The sequence below is a fragment of the Poromitra crassiceps genome (assembly GCF_964638095.1).
Source record: "Poromitra crassiceps genome assembly, chromosome: 3".
Taxonomy (NCBI): domain Eukaryota; kingdom Metazoa; phylum Chordata; class Actinopteri; order Beryciformes; family Melamphaidae; genus Poromitra; species Poromitra crassiceps.
Genome location: NC_139625.1, coordinates 26,098,708 through 26,118,227, shown reverse-complemented (window position 1 = coordinate 26,118,227; position 19,520 = coordinate 26,098,708). Strand labels below are relative to the sequence as shown.

At 43.0% G+C, this 19,520-nt stretch overlaps 1 protein-coding gene across 1 annotated transcript in view; it reads right to left on the bottom strand.

The window, feature by feature from the left end:
- zfyve26 (zinc finger, FYVE domain containing 26) overlaps nucleotides 1-19,520 on the bottom strand; it is a gene marked incomplete at its 5' end in the record, with an annotated part of 62,643 nt that overhangs the window by 6,995 nt on the left and 36,128 nt on the right. Inside the window, 8 exons of the mRNA XM_083634175.1 lie at nucleotides 903-962; nucleotides 1,375-1,552; nucleotides 2,597-2,724; nucleotides 2,855-2,935; nucleotides 4,104-4,301; nucleotides 11,127-11,342; nucleotides 18,001-18,210; nucleotides 18,659-18,806. Of these exons, the coding sequence (XP_083490301.1) occupies nucleotides 903-962; nucleotides 1,375-1,552; nucleotides 2,597-2,724; nucleotides 2,855-2,935; nucleotides 4,104-4,301; nucleotides 11,127-11,342; nucleotides 18,001-18,210; nucleotides 18,659-18,806 (1,219 nt within the window). The remainder of the gene's footprint in view (nucleotides 1-902; nucleotides 963-1,374; nucleotides 1,553-2,596; nucleotides 2,725-2,854; nucleotides 2,936-4,103; nucleotides 4,302-11,126; nucleotides 11,343-18,000; nucleotides 18,211-18,658; nucleotides 18,807-19,520) is intronic.

Genomic DNA, 19,520 nt, shown 5'->3' with positions numbered 1-19,520 from the left:
ACAAAGTGTTCATGAGAAGAGTCTATATAACACCCCCCCTCCTCTTGTATTCATCACAAAGTGTTCATGAGAAGAGTCTATATAACACCTCCCCTCCTGTTGTATTCATCACAAAGTGTTCATGAGAAGAGTCTATATAACACCTCCTCCTGTTGTATTCATCACAAAGTGTTCATGAGAAGAGTCTATATAACACCTCCCCTCCTGTTGTATTCATCACAAAGTGAAAATAGAAGCACGAGCTCACAAGCTCCATTTGACGGCAATTGATGCAAGAGTTTGACACTTGATCCTGAAAGTAAACCAGCACTGTTGTTTTTTTACCACTTTTTGTCTTTTTCCATCTCACTTTCAGTTCATCATGATATCCTTGACTCACACTGTTCAGCAGTGAAAGGTTTGTTTGGTTTGCAATGCGTATTGAACCTAAAGCCTCGTACCTAAACGGTTCGGTATGAATACGCGTATTGTTACACCGTACCGAGTGTGGAACAAAGAGCACAGTTCGTCTGCGGTATTAAAGTTAAGTCCAGCTACAATGTGTGGATTTAAGAGAAGACTTTCCGTATTAGACAAAAGGACAGGCTCTGTAAGATTCTCGAAGCTCGAACACCTACGACCACCGATAACGTACAGAAGACTCCTGAAGTTTCTGGGAGATAAGACATTTTAAGTGCAACAAAGACCAATTAAATTGGCCACTATCTGTCACTATCTGTCACTATCTGTATGTACAAATATGTACAGTATCTTATATTTTCCTTGTGCCCACTTTTTGTTGTTGCTGCATTGCCTTTATTGCCCTTGTACACAGCAAGTCTAAATTAAGGTTATAGAGTTTGTTTAATATGAACTGAGAATAATTATTGTGACAAAAAGAAGGTAAAGACCATCTATCGTACCTGTATGACTCTGTATGCAATGCCAAAGCCCTCTTCTATGTTCTTTCCTCCAAGCATCACCTGGAATAATACAAAATAAGAATTCAGTACTGATTTTGTCAAACTTTAGAAAGCTCCTTGTCCCCACCATGGAATGCTGAATACAGTCAGTCCCAATATGTAATTTATTTGGTCATATACATTTTAGACACTTGACACAGATTGGCTTGATGTAAAAGCTTATTTGGATTTCCATAATCCAACCTTGGTCTTAGTCCAACACAAAATAAACTGATGTTTCCTTGTCATATCCCTTGCATTAATATTCCAGGCAAACTATTTACCTTGAATCAAGTGTATTAACGCATTAAGAAAGGCAGTAGTGGATAGTAGGGTGTTTCAACTGGTGGTACCATGCTTGATTACAGATTGGGGATTTCAGGTAATGTTACAGTGCTTTTAAAGTGTTGGGATGATTCCACCTAAAGCTCACCTTGCAGGCAACCTCGATCTTCATGGGGCTTCCTCCAAACAGTGTAGGCGGAGAGCTGGAGCGGGAGGATTTGGGGGAAGGCGTAGCCATCTGTGCAGGCGCCTTGGAGGAGGACGCAGTCTCACAGCGGTGGAGGAAGCGGGTCACCTCGAGCTGAAGCTCAATTGTGTTCATGTGTCTGAGGAAAATAAATCAGCAGACTTGTATGATTTTAAAAAGAGTAGAAAGAAAATGGAAGGAAGACGGAATAAAAATGTCTGATGTCTGACAGCAGTTACAAGCAAAACACTCGTCCAGACTTGAGATTCCATTCTTTCTTTCATGTGAAGTTGCATTTCCATCTCATTAGTAGAGATAAAAGTATATCTGCAGAGTGATTTACAGTTTATAATCTACTATCTATCTATTATGTGTCTTGTACATAATACTCCCTTGCAAAGTATGTGATGTCGTGTTGTCTCTGTGCCAAGTGTGACCTTATGTACTGTGTTGTTAAAGCTTCTGTACTTTTACTGTCTGTACATGGCAAATAAGTGATTCTAAGTACTAAACCGTCCCTGTGAAGTTTTTCATGAATACATTTCTAACCTACTGTGACCACTTAAAGGCCCCCTCCAGTCAGTTGTTCTACCTGTGTAACATTTGGTGTTCCATGTCAAACACACATGAGCGCGCCGCGCGCTCTATAGTCGCACGTCATCATTTGCGCCAAATAACTTACATTGATAAGAACCGAAGGCTAATTGCTTGTTCCACTGCAGCATGACTGCAGCGTTGTTGGAAAAAAACAGAACAGCTTCGGCTCTCGCACCCACACCGGAAATACTGGAAGCATTATGCGGCCATACTTGTTTCCCCTCATCTTCGTAAAAACCTTAGTTTATAAGCCACAATATTGCTTATTATCAACAAACCGGCTGATGGGCTTTATGGAAAGAGTTTAACTTGAACTGACCATCATCACCTGTTTTTCACAACATTTTATTTTTTGAACTTTGAGCACAAAATGAGCTTATTTGTCAAAGAAATACTGGCAAACAATGTGGCTAATCAACAGACCAGGTCATGACTCACAAACACATAATATATCTTAGAAATGGCACAATAGACTGGAGGGGGCCTTTAAGTGCTGCTAAGATATATTGCCCCAGGCCGTCGCCCTGGTATATAGATATAGATATAGATATAGATATATTGCCCCAGGCCGTCGCCCCGGCCTAACCTGGACACGTCACTGGAGGACATCATCTTCCTGAAGGAGTTGACTTGGGACTTCTTCCTCCCAGCTCCCCGGCCCTGCTGCTCCTGCAGGTACGTCCTCAGGTGCTCCTTGGCTCTGACCAACCAGCGCTGCTCAGCATCAAGGTCAAGGTCATGGTCAGTCAAGGTTTGGGTCAACTTCATCATTTGAGCAGGAAATACTTCAAATTCTTTTGGTCAATTAATGGCACAAGTGTTAAAGACAAGGCAAACAACATACCTGCTGCTCTCCCAGCTGCAGGTAGGAACTGGCTCCATGAGTGAAGAATCGGATGCAGGTCATGGCCGCCCGCACATGATCCTGTCCAGGTAAAAAGTGAGGGGATTGTGTGAAAAGTAAATCATGGTTGGGGGTAGTCTACTATATAATGCAAAAAATAAAAACAAATATTTTAATGAATCAATTAAAGCATTTTTGTACTGAAAAACAACTATTTTTTTTAATCTATTATTATTTATCAATCCAAATTCCAAACTAATTTCTGAAGAGATATCACAATGAATGAACCCTTCTCCCTTTTTGTTTCGGGCATGTCACTCTCTCAACAGCTACTGGGAACAAATATTTGAGGTGTTTTATGTGTAAACAAAACATAGCCCCAGATTTCCAGACAGCCATTTTTTGGTATACCACCCCCTGACTGCAACGTCACAACTTTACAGGCAAAGGCAAATGCTCTGGCCTTTGCCTCATTGATAGCCTGTAGACTTATTCTCTTTAATTGGAAGTCAAAGAAAGCCCCGTCATTTCTAGTGGTTGAGGGAGGTAGTCTCCTTTTTGCCCCTAGAAAAGCTCAGATATAAAGTAAGCAGAGCCCGTGAAAACATCTCTTTAACCTGGAGTCCCTTTATAGACTTTATCTGGAGTCCCTTTATAGACTTTATCTAACCTGGAGTCCCTTTATAGACTTTATCTAACCTGGAGTCCCTTTATAGACTTTATCGAGGAGTCTTCTTTTCATTGAGTCCCTTTATAGACTTTATCGAGGAGTCTTCTTTTCATTGAGGGTACTGCCTACCTAATGGTATTTACAGACTTTTATACAGCTCCATAATACTTGAAATCATGTGGTTGAACTGAAATGTGATGTCCCTGTCTAGTCTGTCTTTTTTCTTTTTCTTTCGAGCCTTGGAGGGGGGGGGGCGGGGTATTTTTTATATTTTTCCACTTGTCTTGTTTTGTATCTGTACTGTGTTTAATTGTTTTGTTAACTGAAATGTGAAAAATAAAGTATGTAAAAAAAAAAAGATATACCATTAATTATTTCGCAACCCCCCAAAATGATCTTCCGGCCACCTGAGAGGTCCCGACCCCCAAGTTTAGAACCACTGGGCTAAGTCACAGACATGTACCTGCAGTCTGCCTTCCCTTCTCACTATCAGTTCTGCATCTCTCCACTGGGGACAATCAGTTAGAGGTTAAAATACCCCCCAGAAATCTGAATAAATAAGCACTTAAAGATTCTCACCATCATGAATTGCTGGAGCTGGTACAGCGTGTGGAAGTATCCCCGGCGCTGCAGCAGCTGGCAGGAGGCGATGAGGTAGCGGCTGCAGGCCTCCAGGCCTGGATCCAGGGTCTCCAGTATACCCTGCAGCATGCCCAGACGACCGCGCTCCAGACTGGGCTGCAACACGCCCTCGAGAAACACCTCGTCTGGGCAGTCCTGTGCCATGATGAAGGAGAGAAATGATAAGAGTACCGCAGGAATGAGTCCAGAAGACCTGGATGCTAACACTTCCGGTACCCACGAGTAAAAGTCCTAGTGGAAATGGCAATGGGACCCTATGGCGCCAGCCTTGAGAGTCTCACTCTAGCCCCGGCTGTGCAGTTTACATTTTAAAAACTGCGACAGTTCACACAACTTTAACACGACGTGCATATATTAGACATCAGACTCTTGAGCTACTTCTGCTCTCACTCAAAATGTCAAAATATAAGCAATGTCATGTATAGTTTTTGAGATATTAACGTTTGTTTGGCACAACTCATATGAGTTAACTGCCGCGGTTCCGGGTGTTTTGCAGTGTCGTGAAGTCATGCTGATTCCTTGTATAGATACTGCAGAGTGCGTCACAGTTGGTAAGCCATGCTGGGGAAACCTGGATGCTAGTTCACAGGCAAAAGCGGCCATCTGGGAAATCTGAAGTCCTTTTTCATTAAAGGAGAACTAACCTCCAAAACACTTTTTTTCAGCTTTTAACCAATATATATGACTTTGGGGGTGATGTGTGAAGAATTCTGGTCAGAATTTCCACATTTGACACCAAACTGTTGCCATTTTACCATTTGTATCATTTTTCAGCAGCATATCTGGCATAAGCGCCCTCTAAGGGTCAAAGACTGCTTTTTTTTCTTTTCTCAAATGAATGGGAGATTAGGAACACACTGACGTCACAGTGTTCCCAAAGACTATGGGATTTCAAGATAATTACTCCCCTACCCCCCCTGTACCCTTTCAGCTCCTCAGAACTCCAAGCCTATTCTTATTGAAGTTTGCTCTTAAAATACTGAACCAAACGTCGTCAAAGTTGGCACATGTCTTAATTATAGTTAGTTTCCCGCTGAATGTGTCATTACTTTATTGATATCTTACCTGGATAAGCTCGAATGATGATGTTTATATTATCAGTCCGAGTTGCAAGCACTGTCTCCAGCCCAGGCAGGCGAGAGTCGTACTGTTACATGGACGAGCCCCAAGCTCCGCGGGCGCGCGCAGCAGGCCAGCAGCAGCTGGGCTCTCTGTGCTCTGAGAGCAGCAGAGAGAGCAGTCTGATATTTCCGCAAACAAATATGGTCGCAGTTTAGCGCACATGTAAAATATAACGCTATACTACGACGTGACAACGTGACAAAGCTTCTCTAAACACATCGGCTACTATCATTTCCCTGTATCCCTCCTACTGAGATTATATCGGTAATGATTTTGGACAGACTGAATGCGCGGAGGAGGAGGAGGAAAGATCTGCAGCTGTGCATTGAGTAGCCCTGAGAGACACTCGCCTCGCTCCGACTACTGTGCCTGTCTGTGAAAAGCGTCCTGTCCAGTCGCACCTTCGCAAACAGATGCGGGATTCCCTCAATCCTGTACCCAATCTCAGACTGTATTCTCTAAATCGCACACCAGCTATTTCTGTCTGTTTGTTTGTTGCTCCGTGAGGTTACAAGCGCCCCATGCATGCAGCAGGCTGTTTCGCCAGCCGGGGTCTGGCAGGAGGGAGGAGGCGCAGGCAGCCTGCACTGCGCTGAGAGGAAAAAACTTTTGCACAACTTTTAACAAGAATCACGAAAAGCCCCCAAACTAAAATGAAAAAGGGACTATATGGCAACTTGGACGAGGGAATGACGTAGAGAAATCTCGCATTGTGTTACCCCAGAACGGGGGGTTTGTCGTATTGTGCGGTGTGCTGCTGTAACGAGCCCATGCCACTTTGCTCTCGTAACGTAGTTTAACACACTGCCATAGAGTTACATGCAGAAAAATAATTAAATTTCTAGTTCGCCACTGAATTACCAAATTGATATAACTTTCAACCATTTTGAGCAAAGCTCTTTCCAAACAGGCCACCAGCGTTGGCTAGGTGTTGATATTTATACAGATATGGCCCCTCTCAAATAAATTATTTTTGAGGCAATAGGCAAACTGTAATGGCGTCGATTTCCGAAAAAAAATCTGGACTTCAACACAGCCAAAGAGTCCAGTATAGACAAGAGCATATGTCATTTCTTGGTTTTTTCCATAGGTATTTTCAAATCACTGTTCTAATACATATCTAGGGGGTTAGTCCCCCTTTAATGTTACTCCAATAAAGCTGGATATAAATGATCCCACACAGTGGCCTGACGTGAAATACTTCCGACATTTACCAGTAACGTTACTCGATTTAATCACCAGGTAAGATAATATATATTGAAATGTATTAATCATTTCACTTCATATTTAAAAATTTGAAATACAGCTATGCTTTTCAGTCTAGTTTAAGTGACTGACGTGACATTGCTGCTAAAGTGGATTGATGTAGGGCTGCACGATATTGGAAAAAACTGACATTGCAATATTTTTTTATTCTGCGATATATATTGCGATATGAAAAAATACAGGAATTTTCACCAAAAGTCTTGAATAGGTCTATCAAGCCTTGCTCATTTAAGAAGGTGGCCTAGTGGGTAATGTGCGCGGTTGACGTAGTAGGAAGTTAGTGTGTTTTTAGCCACAGACAGGGTGAGTTGCAGGATCCTAAGTGAGTAAAAGTACTATAGTTAGTAGGAAAAGAGCTTAGAACGTCACAGAGAGGGCATGCATTACTGTGTGTTATCAGTTAATTTACCTTACTTGACATTGCATGCTCTGCGATGTGACTATTGCGCATGTGCACATTGCGATGACGATGCTGAAACGATATATTGTGCAGCCCTAGATTGATGCGATGTTAACTATCATATCATTAGATAACAAGTCAGTGAGATTTCACATTAATTTTGCACTCTGGCAGTCAATACAGAGCAAAATATCCTGAGACCCATGACACATGAATGCAACTCATCAGTTTTATAGAGAGGAACTGGCTCAGTCCTCTCACCTTGCAGCCTAGATCCACATTTTTCTTCTCAATGGCTTGTTTTGCTTGGGAGTACAAAGAATCTTTAATTGGTGATTTTCTACATTTGTTGTCTGTGCAGCCCACCACACAACCACTTTTAGCCATGTTTAATTCAAGGAAAATGACGCTGGTGTATGGAAGTGAATCGAGAGCTTTCCCCAATGATGGGCATGGCCTATTTCATGCAGTGTCTCTATTGCCTTCTCTTACCCCCCACCCCTATCCATCCTTCTGTGTCTGTGTTGTGTTTGTCCACTGTTTGTCTTTCTACTGTCTCACTAACGCCGCCCCTTAAGCGCCCGGCATATTTTTGCGCAGCCACGACTTGGAGCCTTGCCTTAAGAGTACCGCAGGAATGAGTCCAGAAGACCTGGATGCTAACACTTCCGGTACCCACGAGTAAAAGTCCTAGTGGAAATGGCAATGGGACCCTATGGAGCCAGCCTTGAGAGTCTCACTATAGCCCCGGCTGTGCAGTTTACATTTTAAAAACTGCGACAGTTCACACAACTTTAACACGACGTGCATATATTAGACATCAGACTCTTGAGCTACTTCTGCTCTCACTCAAAATGTCAAAATATAAGCAATGTCATGTATAGTTTTTGAGATATTAACGTTTGTTTGGCACAACTCATATGAGTTAACTGCCGCGGTTCCGGGTGTTTTGCAGTGTCGTGAAGTCATGCTGATTCCTTGTATAGATACTGCAGAGCGCGTCACAGTTGGTAAGCCATGCTGGGGAAACCTGGATGCTAGTTCACAGGCAAAAGCGGCCATCTGGGAAATCTGAAGTCCTTTTTCATTAAAGGAGAACTAACCTCCAAAACACTTTTTTTCAGCTTTTAACCAATATATATGACTTTGGGGGTGATGTGTGAAGAATTCTGGTCAGAATTTCCACATTTGACACCAAACTGTTGCCATTTTACCATTTGTATCATTTTTCAGCAGCATATCTGGCATAAGCGCCCTCTAAGGGTCAAAGACTGCTTCTTTTTTTTTTCTCAAATGAATGGGAGATTAGGAACACACTGACGTCACAGTGTTCCCAAAGACTATGGGATTTCAAGATAATTACTCCCCTACCCCCCCTGTACCCTTTCAGCTCCTCAGAACTCCAAGCCTATTCTTATTGAAGTTTGCTCTTAAAATACTGAACCAAACGTCGTCAAAGTTGGCACATGTCTTAATTATAGTTAGTTTCCCGCTGAATGTGTCATTATTTTATTGATATCTTACCTGGATAAGCTCGAATGATGATGTTTATATTATCAGTCCGAGTTGCAAGCACTGTCTCCAGCCCAGGCAGGCGAGAGTCGTACTGTTACATGGACGAGCCCCAAGCTCCGCGGGCGCGCGCAGCAGGCCAGCAGCAGCTGGGCTCTCTGTGCTCTGAGAGCAGCAGAGAGAGCAGTCTGATATTTCCGCAAACAAATATGGTCGCAGTTTAGCGCACATGTAAAATATAACGCTATACTACGACGTGACAACGTGACAAAGCTTCTCTAAACACATCGGCTACTATCATTTCCCTGCATCCCTCCTACTGAGATTATATCGGTAATGATTTTGGACAGACTGAATGCGCGGAGGAGGAGGAGGAAAGATCTGCAGCTGTGCATTGAGTAGCCCTGAGAGACACTCGCCTCGCTCCGACTACTGTGCCTGTCTGTGAAAAGCGTCCTGTCCAGTCGCACCTTCGCAAACAGATGCGGGATTCCCTCAATCCTGTACCCAATCTCAGACTGTATTCTCTAAATCGCACACCAGCTATTTCTGTCTGTTTGTTTGTTGCTCCGTGAGGTTACAAGCGCCCCATGCATGCAGCAGGCTGTTTCGCCAGCCGGGGTCTGGCAGGAGGGAGGAGGCGCAGGCAGCCTGCACTGCGCTGAGAGGAAAAAACTTTTGCACAACTTTTAACAAGAATCACGAAAAGCCCCCAAACTAAAATGAAAAAGGGACTATATGGCAACTTGGACGAGGGAATGACGTAGAGAAATCTCGCATTGTGTTACCCCAGAACGGGGGGTTTGTCGTATTGTGCGGTGTGCTGCTGTAACGAGCCCATGCCACTTTGCTCTCGTAACGTAGTTTAACACACTGCCATAGAGTTACATGCAGAAAAATAATTAAATTTCTAGTTCGCCACTGAATTACCAAATTGATATAACTTTCAACCATTTTGAGCAAAGCTCTTTCCAAACAGGCCACCAGCGTTGGCTAGGTGTTGATATTTATACAGATATGGCCCCTCTCAAATAAATTATTTTTGAGGCAATAGGCAAACTGTAATGGCGTCGATTTCCGAAAAAAAATCTGGACTTCAACACAGCCAAAGAGTCCAGTATAGACAAGAGCATATGTCATTTCTTGGTTTTTTCCATAGGTATTTTCAAATCACTGTTCTAATACATATCTAGGGGGTTAGTCCCCCTTTAATGTTACTCCAATAAAGCTGGATATAAATGATCCCACACAGTGGCCTGACGTGAAATACTTCCGACATTTACCAGTAACGTTACTCGATTTAATCACCAGGTAAGATAATATATATTGAAATGTATTAATCATTTCACTTCATATTTAAAAATTTGAAATACAGCTATGCTTTTCAGTCTAGTTTAAGTGACTGACGTGACATTGCTGCTAAAGTGGATTGATGCGATGTTAACTATCATATCATTAGATAACAAGTCAGTGAGATTTCACATTAATTTTGCACTCTGGCAGTCAATACAGAGCAAAATATCCTGAGACCCATGACACATGAATGCAACTCATCAGTTTTATAGAGAGGAACTGGCTCAGTCCTCTCACCTTGCAGCCTAGATCCACATTTTTCTTCTCAATGGCTTGTTTTGCTTGGGAGTACAAAGAATCTTTAATTGGTGATTTTCTACATTTGTTGTCTGTGCAGCCCACCACACAACCACTTTTAGCCATGTTTAATTCAAGGAAAATGACGCTGGTGTATGGAAGTGAATCGAGAGCTTTCCCCAATGATGGGCATGGCCTATTTCATGCAGTGTCTCTATTGCCTTCTCTTACCCCCCACCCCTATCCATCCTTCTGTGTCTGTGTTGTGTTTGTCCACTGTTTGTCTTTCTACTGTCTCACTAACGCCGCCCCTTAAGCGCCCGGCATATTTTTGCGCAGCCACGACTTGGAGCCTTGCCGCCGCCGAGCGGCGACAGCGAGACTGTGCATACTCGAACGTAACTCGTCCAAAACACGTCCAAAACGTTATCGTGTCGTTTACCAAGAACTTGCAATCATGTCGGTGGGGGGACATTTTATTGTCCCTCCATTTCAAAACTCATTCCGATGAGCCTGCAGAAGGCTTTGCTAGATGAGGGACAAGCACGTTAAAAAAAGTTAAAAGAGGAAATGGCATTTCCTCATTCCTCACAACAAGGAGTTGACGGCGCTAGACGGCGCAGAGTCACATTTTCGAGGAGCTGCACGCCCCCGACGCCGAGCTGCGCCGATAGGACGCCCAGCTGCGGCGACCCCCTCGGCGCAGTCAGCGCCAGCGATTTCGCTCGAGCATAATTTGCGCTTAAGTGTGTACTGTTAAGCGACTTTGAGTTAAAGAAAAGCGCTATATAAATGTAATGTTGTATTATTGAGATTGAGATTGAGAAAACTTTATTTATCCCCAAGGGGCAATTCAGTTTCTGCAGTTCATCACCGTTGCGGGTAAACACGTTGTATCTGAGAGTCAGTCCTAAATCACAAGATACAAAATACATACATACAAAAGAAGATAAACAAAAGAGAAGCTCAGTGTGATCAAACCGAGAGGAAGTGCATTTTGGTTCCTCGTCTTCTTCTTCTTATTATTATTATTATTATTATTATTATTATTAAAAAAAGACAAGGTTCACCTTGTTGAGCAGGTATGTCAGGGCCTCTGTCATGCAGTCTTGCCGCATGTAGAAGCTGACCAGGGCCAGGTGAGTGCCGTATGTGTTCAGGTAGTACAGACACTCCTGGTGGAGTAAGCTGTTCTGGGTCGGCCCCTCTGCTCGCTCCAGTGGGCCCCCCTCACCGAGGGCCTCTTCCAGCTCCCGCAGTGATGCCAAGATGTCCTCACCCAGAGACTAAAACACATACAGCCATACAAAGCACACAAAGACTAGTATTTTACAGATGTCATTCATTTCTATATAACAGCTAAACTTGGCATTTTTGAACACTTTCATCCAAAGCACCTTACAGTGTGATAAGGACGAATGCACGGCTTCAGTGAACTGAAAATTTAACCTATTTTCTTTTTTTGCTTTTATTGGATAGGACAGTAGATAGACAGGAAAGATCGGGAGAGAAAGTGGATGACACGCGGCAAAGGACCACAGGTCAGATTCGAACCCGGGTCGGCAGTGCAAAGGACTGAGCCTTGGTGATACGCGTTCTACCAAGTGAGCCACCAGGAGGCCCTGAAAATTGAACCTCTAACCCTGTAGTCCCTGATCAATACAGGACCACACACACTAAGCAAAGCTTTCTTTCAGCATTAGCTTTCCTCAGACTGGACCCGCCATGAGCCATGTAACTGTCAGCAGAATAAATGGCCATGCTGTGCTTCCAACTGACTCAAAGTGCTGTTGAAATAGATGGATTGGATCTATAGAGTTACTGTGTGTTGTTCAGTGTAAAATGAAAAGACACTTATTCAAGAAAGACTTTAATGTCTCCGTCTGCGTCAGGCCTAAATGATTTCTCCCCTTGCACCTGAACTTGCTCCTGTTGCATTAAAAAAATGCCTGGCCAGTTCTTTTACCAAGCACTTGCCTGTCCTAGATAAATATGTTTCAATCATGAGAGACCAGTGGGTAGAATTTAACGAGGGAGCTTTATTCACAAATGGCATGGCAACTAATTCTATGGCATGGCAGCATGGCAACTGATTCTTTGGCGTAATGACTCCGTGGTAAGATGGCCCTCTTCTTGTGGTGAGAGAGGAGGGCATCTGCTCAGACTAGGATAGAGAATCCCCCCCCCGTAGGGAATTCTTCAGGAGTCAAGACGTTGGTGGTGGACTGTGAGTTGGGTGGGGCAAAACACAGCTTCAGAGGATGGGATACGATCAGCCAACCATTGAGGTGAAGGTACAGGGAAAGAGGATGGTGACACGCTGACCATGGCTATATGTACTGCCACGTCATAGCCTCGGCAGTGATGTCACGGTCATTACTAACGTCATATTGACATATTGACAGGGGTTGATTGCCTATTGAGGATGGGGTGATTAGTCAGGAGACACATGTCATAACGGACGTCACACTTGGATTACACTTGACTTATGCTGAGCGCTGATGCCTATTGTGATATGAGGTAACATGACTGGTTCTCATCTTGAAACTAGGTCGAGACCAACATTATGGACAAACACAGTAATATTTGATATCTCCATTGTCTGGACACTGTAGTTTTGAAACCCCGCCCTCTCCCTCTCTTTACTATTGATTGCTTAAATGCCTATAATAATATAGGAATAGCTTAATATTCATGCTAGTAGGCTGCTTTGACATTTAAATATAAAAAAGATGATCTAACAGAGAGTAAAGCTTAATTTATACTTATTAGAAAGTGTCGCTCAGCACATCGTCGCAGATGAAAAAGAAAGTGTCGCTCATGGTGTTGCATTTATACTATAGCACTCGAACGCTATAAGTGCAGACAGCCAAGAGAAGAGAGGGAATGCACAGTGAAACCACGTCAGAGGCAAGATGCAATGTACTTGGCTGCAGCCGCATATAACGACACACAACCTCACAACTCACCTCCTCTCTCTGTGGGAAGTTGGTCACGATGTTCTTTGTGATTTTCACAAAGTCATACATCAAGGACAGGCTGATAAAAATAGCGGGGACACGTTCATTCATTTAATTTGAGCGAAAACCAAAACAAGGAAGTCAAGTGCGTGTCGTCTATATAGCCAATCACACTTGCGCAACACTATGTGACGTAGTCGACTCAAGTCCTCATTTCTGTCGGCGACTGTTTCAAAAGTGTCGCCAGACCAAGCATAAATTGGGCTTAACAGTCTTCCTGAACTCTGTTAACACTCACCACCTTGGCTGCCTGGAACCCTCTCTGCACATCACACTGACACCAGTGACCACAGCTCATCCAGTTCAACAGAAAGCTACAAGTGTCACAAGTGTTGCTCACTCTGGAAATGACTAGCTTCCTCTCAGAGTGAAGTAGGCTGGCATGTATGACTCCTGTGCACACCCAGCAACCAAGATAATATGAAATAGTTCTGTTCAATTAGACAACGCATAAGTGACTTCTTCAACCCTGTTATCTACTACAGTATACAGCAGAAAGTTATGTAACAGAGAGAAAGAATTCAAACCAGCAAAAAAATGTTAACATAATTCATTTCAGAAGTAGATGTGAATGTATTAACATTTTTCTGCACTGTGCCACAGCCAATAACAGAGTCCCTATATATTTTGATGTCCTTTTCTTTTCTGCAAACCAAATGTTTTATACAATGCAGATTGATCATTTTAAGGCAATGCTATGTATACATAACATGCATTTTCCTATGCTGTGTTGTAATGATTTGCACCTGTTGTCAAGACCTCTTGCATTTGATTGGTGTCCGTGTCCCTATTGATAGGCCCAATTCCAATCCGCCCCCTAAAGACTCAAGCCCTGAACCCTCAGTCCCTCTAATGGCCGCCATCTGAAAGTGGTTGAGTCATCAAGTGTGGAAGGGATCCACATTGGATAAATAGGAGGATTGGGACAGCAGAGCCCTTTGCACTGATGTTAACTCTGGCAGGTTTGGGGTTCGCTATATATTGTTTATTGTCAAGACGCTTTGAGGGATAGACTCCCTGATGAGATCTGTTCTCTGTGCTCTGGCTCTACAGAGTGGACAACAGGTAATTTAAAAATAAATGTAGCCTACTGCAAAATCTGCAATCTGCAACATGTGTAATTATAATTAAAATAAGCATAATAATGACATGTCACTCAACATTATACACAATGTCAATACTGTACAATACAGATTCGGTAAAACTATTTCTCATTCATCAAAAAAGTTGTGGATTGCAATTGTAATAAATGATCAATGATTATTCTAGGATTGTGTCAAATAACTACCGGTACTTGCATTCCTCTGATATAATATTTTTGTCTAATCTGAAATCCCTATTAATGTAATGTTTCATTGTCAATTAAGGCATTCCAGCGCACTCGCAAACACCGCGTTCGTTTCGCGCGTGTTCTTTTATTTTTTTGGCAGATATTTGCAGCCTTCCCCGTTTTATACGTCACAACGCTATGCATTGTGGGCAATTCCCTTTCCGTAAGTGGCCATAGCTGCTCCCTTACGGTAAGGGGGCAGAAAGGGCTCACTCCGAGCCCTCATCCACTTTGCGATTTCACAGTGGGACATCCCTAAACCCTCACTCCCTTCACGTGAACGCGCCTCTAAGGGCTTGAGTCAGTAAGGGGGCGGATTGGAATTGGGCCATAGTATTCTGTTACATCACCCCACGGCCATCTTGGTAGGAAAATAACATGTGGCTGTAATCAATTAACAGGTGATTACAATCAAGTGACACAGCTAATGATATGTGTGTATTGTAGCACCATATTGGTAGGAAAATGCTTGTGACATGACATCATGGGGAATACTATGAATATATTGACGTATGCTTGCTTTCATGATGCTTACACCCTGACAAAGGCTCCTTGAGCTGAAACACGTTGGTTTGCTGCTCTAATTTTATTTTTTGTATAGCCATGCATGAGGCTTTTTCATTCACGTTCAAATCAGATTTGGTGGATCTGCGCGTCCGCACTGAAGTCACATCAGTCGAAAGCAGATTGGAAACTACCTCCATGTGGTTCGGGACAAGTGACACAAATCAGACTTGGAGCGTCCAGACTCATAAAACCAATCTGGATAAAGTCATTAATAGGTCACTAAAGTTCACAAATCAGATTTGGCCTCCTAGTCTGAACATGGCCTAAGGGACCAACTTCTAATCCTACCAGCAGCTGAACGTGCTGCAACACTTGCCAAATGTGTAACAGGTTTGCATGGCAGCAGCCTTACTATAAATAACTGAGTTTTTCAGTCCATCACTTCCTGTGGTTAACACGTTGACTGCCACTGACGTATTAATATTGTTTTTTTTTTTTTGACGGTGCTACGTGGATCAATGCCCCCCGCGTCTCCTATGGAGATATTGGAAGTATTGAATGTGTATAATCTATTTTACCGACCAGCTAGGTGGCGACGGTCCTCTCCCGACAGAGAGAAAGTCAACCAAAAGCAGCCGCCTCCCGCGGCTGCTTCCTCCATTCTCAAGGAAATGGCTTGGCGATTTTACAGTCAGAAACGAACGAGCCTCATTCTCATACTGTAGGCGGGGACGCTTTCGCGCTGCTGCGGTGGGGGGTTCCAGAAATGGACTGGGTGGGCAGCATAAAGCCTAGAGTCGCACGGGGCTTCATCGGGGCTCTCAAACCCAAGAGACGAGTGAGACCTATCCACACTTGCTGCCAGGGAGGGAGGCTGCTCAAACTCGCTGCCAGGGAGGGAGGCTGCTCAAACTCGCAGCAGCAGCAGCAGAGCACTCGCTTGTGACAAACGCAGGCTGAAAGCCACTAGACACGCCCACGGAGGGAGGAGTTGAAGGAGAGGGCGTTCGGAACTATATTGTTTGGATGTCTGATCTCTCACTGATGCCAAAAATAAATGGTTAAAGTGACTGTTCTGCCTGTTTGATTGAATTTCACAAAACTGCGATTATCTCAGCTTTAACTCTCAGACGCTAAAACCATGCTGTACTCAACGGCTAATATCTACATAACTACTAACTCTACAAACTAACTCTTTTAGACAGAGAAAGCACACATTCTATTAGTACTTTTGTGAACTTTGTGTTGACAAACTCCAAGCAGAAAAGAATCCTCGGCTCTTGTAAAATGAGCCAGAATCCTCAAAAAAACGGCTTGGCAAAAGCTACCTACAGCAAAAAAAAAACGGCTGGCAGTCAATGTGTTAAGCACAGGGAAAAAATAATCCACTGGCACAAATATGACAGGCCCATTGAAGCCTGGACCTCATTGTTGAGAGCTGTGGTGCACATGTCCCCAGTGTTTCACACACATAGACTTTACTTGGGTGGGCCGCCCAGGTATATTAAAAGGAAGGCTTTGCCGATTATCAACCCACTTTGTATCATTATAATCTCGGTAATATAAGCAGATGGACAGTGCTTACCGTCTCTATATATTTTCCATACAGAGAAATATCCATTTGTCTGCCTGCAGAAACTCTGCCCCCGCCAACTGGTATCAGTCATTAAGGCTCGTTAAGGCTCTCGAAGCGATTATCCGTAGATGTGCGCATACAGAAAAAAATTAAATAAACAATAACAGCCGCCCTTGAACAACATCTATTCACTTCTGCGTCAAGAATGTCCAGAATGACGCGTAACGCATCATTCTGATACGGAAGTGCCTGGAATCAAATGCAGAGCTCTCAGCGCAGGAAAACATGAAGACAAGGTAAAGGCTGCTCATCTGCATACCGACATTGTAATGATACAAAGCGGCTTGAAAATCAAAGCCTTCCTTTAAAGGCCGCCCAGGTACAGTAGAGGTGTAAAAAAAAAAAAAAAAAAAAAAAAATGCAATTACGGTAGCTCAAACAATAACGTTAAACAGTTTGTGGATGGAGAATTCTAATGCCATTTCTGGACTAACAGCAGAATCAGAAGTTGCAGTGATGCACTAGTGCCTCTTGAGGTAGAAGCGGGAACAGGACAGTAAATGTCTGCATTCCCCTGCCCAATCAGCCTACTACCACCACAAGTAGATTTTAATTCTGTGGGAAACACTGGACACAGCCACAATGACCTTTACTATTACATAACTAGACCCACATAAAGCATTGTGGTAGAATGCAGTGAATAAAACAGCAGGGACACCAAACACCAGTGACATCATCTGGGACCCAGAAAGAAAAGCTCCGACTCCCCCCCCCCCCCCCCCCGATTTTTTGCAGTTAGCCAGCCGCTTCTTTTCACCTGACAGGGGAAACTTCACCGGTAGGACATAGCACGTGGGAGGATCACGCTATTCCAACGAGTTCCCCTCCCTCCGAACAGGCGATCAATTGATTACTACTACTCAAACCTCACAAGTAGATTCTAAATCCTAAACTACATGACAAGTTAAAAGTTCACTTTGTAATGGCCAGAAGCATACAGAATGGTTTGTTAGCTATGAGAGACCTTACATTTGTGTTAAAAAACAAATATGTTTGTTTATTCCCTCCATCTTTCAAACACTACGTTAGAGATACATTATAGTTTCTTTCTAACTGGAAAAAATCAGATATACTGTAAATTAATTTTTATTTTGTTCATTGTCTGTTGTTCTGTATTACTCTGTCTTTTCAACTGTGTGTGTGTGTGTGTGTGTGTGTGTGTGTGTGTGTGTGTGTGTGTATGTATGTATGTATGTATGTATGTATATATATATATACGTATATATATATATATATATATATATATATATATATATATATATATATATATATATATATATATATATATATATATATAAAGTTTGTTTATGTATACAATACACTTTTTTGTAGTGTAGTCAGTGTATGCTAGGATGGACATGTCTACAGTACAATGTCTACCACTACACTACAAAATGCAGAATAGACAGGTTGGGAGACTACTCCCATGGCTACTGCCGCTGTCTTCCTACCGTGGTCAGAGTGGGTGGAACGGTGTTCTCCAGGTGCTGGATGATCTCTTGCAGCAGACAGGGGCCCAGGTTGAGCTGGTTGCGGTCCACTGGAGGCTTCAGACAGCGGTAAAACTTCTCCCGGGCTGCTGAGAGGTTCCCTGCCTTCAGGGAGGCCATGGCCCACGCCTGCCACACCCCACCAGGGTCCAGACCACTCTTAGTAGACACCTGGCGTAGCGGAGAAACAACCACAGAGTTACCACACCTTCTTAAACAAGGACTTTCCAGGCACAATTCCCTCAAATTCAAGGACCCAACATGGCATAGTTTGAGACACGGATCAAGTTCCTACTTACTGTTACAATGCTGAGAATTTTTATAAGGAGAGCTAGCAGGCTTGGCATAAGCTCACAGACAACAATTAAAAAGAGAGAGAGGCTTGAATGTGTGAACATTTCTCATTTTTATTTATTCATTTAATTGTTCCATGTCCATTAATACGGAAAAAGAAAGGTATGGTTCATAAAGCGTGAGAACCACTGGGCTAAAATATTTTCACCAGAAAATGAAACATCTTAGCAGCCAAAGCAGATTTGAAACCTGACTGACTGTACAGCATGAGTGCATGGAAAAACTCAGAGCACCACTTGCGATACAGAACCGAAACCTGTCTCACCTCCACAGCCAGCTGGTAGTACTCTGCCTCCAGCAGCTGGTTACGGAGACGCGTGACAGCAGCTGTCTCCAAAATGTCGTCCAGAGAGGGAATGTATTTGTAGTTGGCCGTCACTAGAATCTTAAGTACGTCTACTTTGCTGATGTAGCTGTGAACACAGGAAAGAGTGAATACAAAACACTGAAACATTATGGTTGGTGTGTGAGTGGCTGTCTGTATGTGAGATGGATAGACAGACAGACATTGTTTCAGTGACATATTTATACAGTAACTACAATGAACGAAGAGTACCAAGTGGTGTTTGTTTGCCATGTAGGAGAATACAATAATGAAAGTTTGGACATCTTAATACACTTCCTGTGGTTTAACTCATCTGATGACGCATCTGACCCATGATCTGATTCCATCTAAGCATAATCTAACTAACACCCCAAGTAGGTTAAGAATGACGTTACGCGTGGCTGACTCTACCACCTCTGAAACCACATGATCACTTCCTAGATTGCTTCCTAGTAGAGCTGCACCTAACAATTATTTTCATTATCGATTATTTTCTCAACTACTCGATTAGTCGCTTGGTCTATAAAATGACACAAAATGGTGAAAAATGTCAATCAGTTTTTCCCCAAAGCCCAAGATGACATCCTCAAATGTCTTCTTTTGTCCTGACTCCTGACCAACAGTCAATCAACCCAAAGATAATCAGTTTACTGTCATAGAAGACTATAGAAACAGAAACTATTCACATTTAAGAGACTGGACCAAGAGAATTTTAGTATTTTTTCCCCTTAACCCTAGAACACTAACGTCGGGTGATTTTCACCCGGACAAATGAATTCACGTGATTTTCATTGTCTTGCTG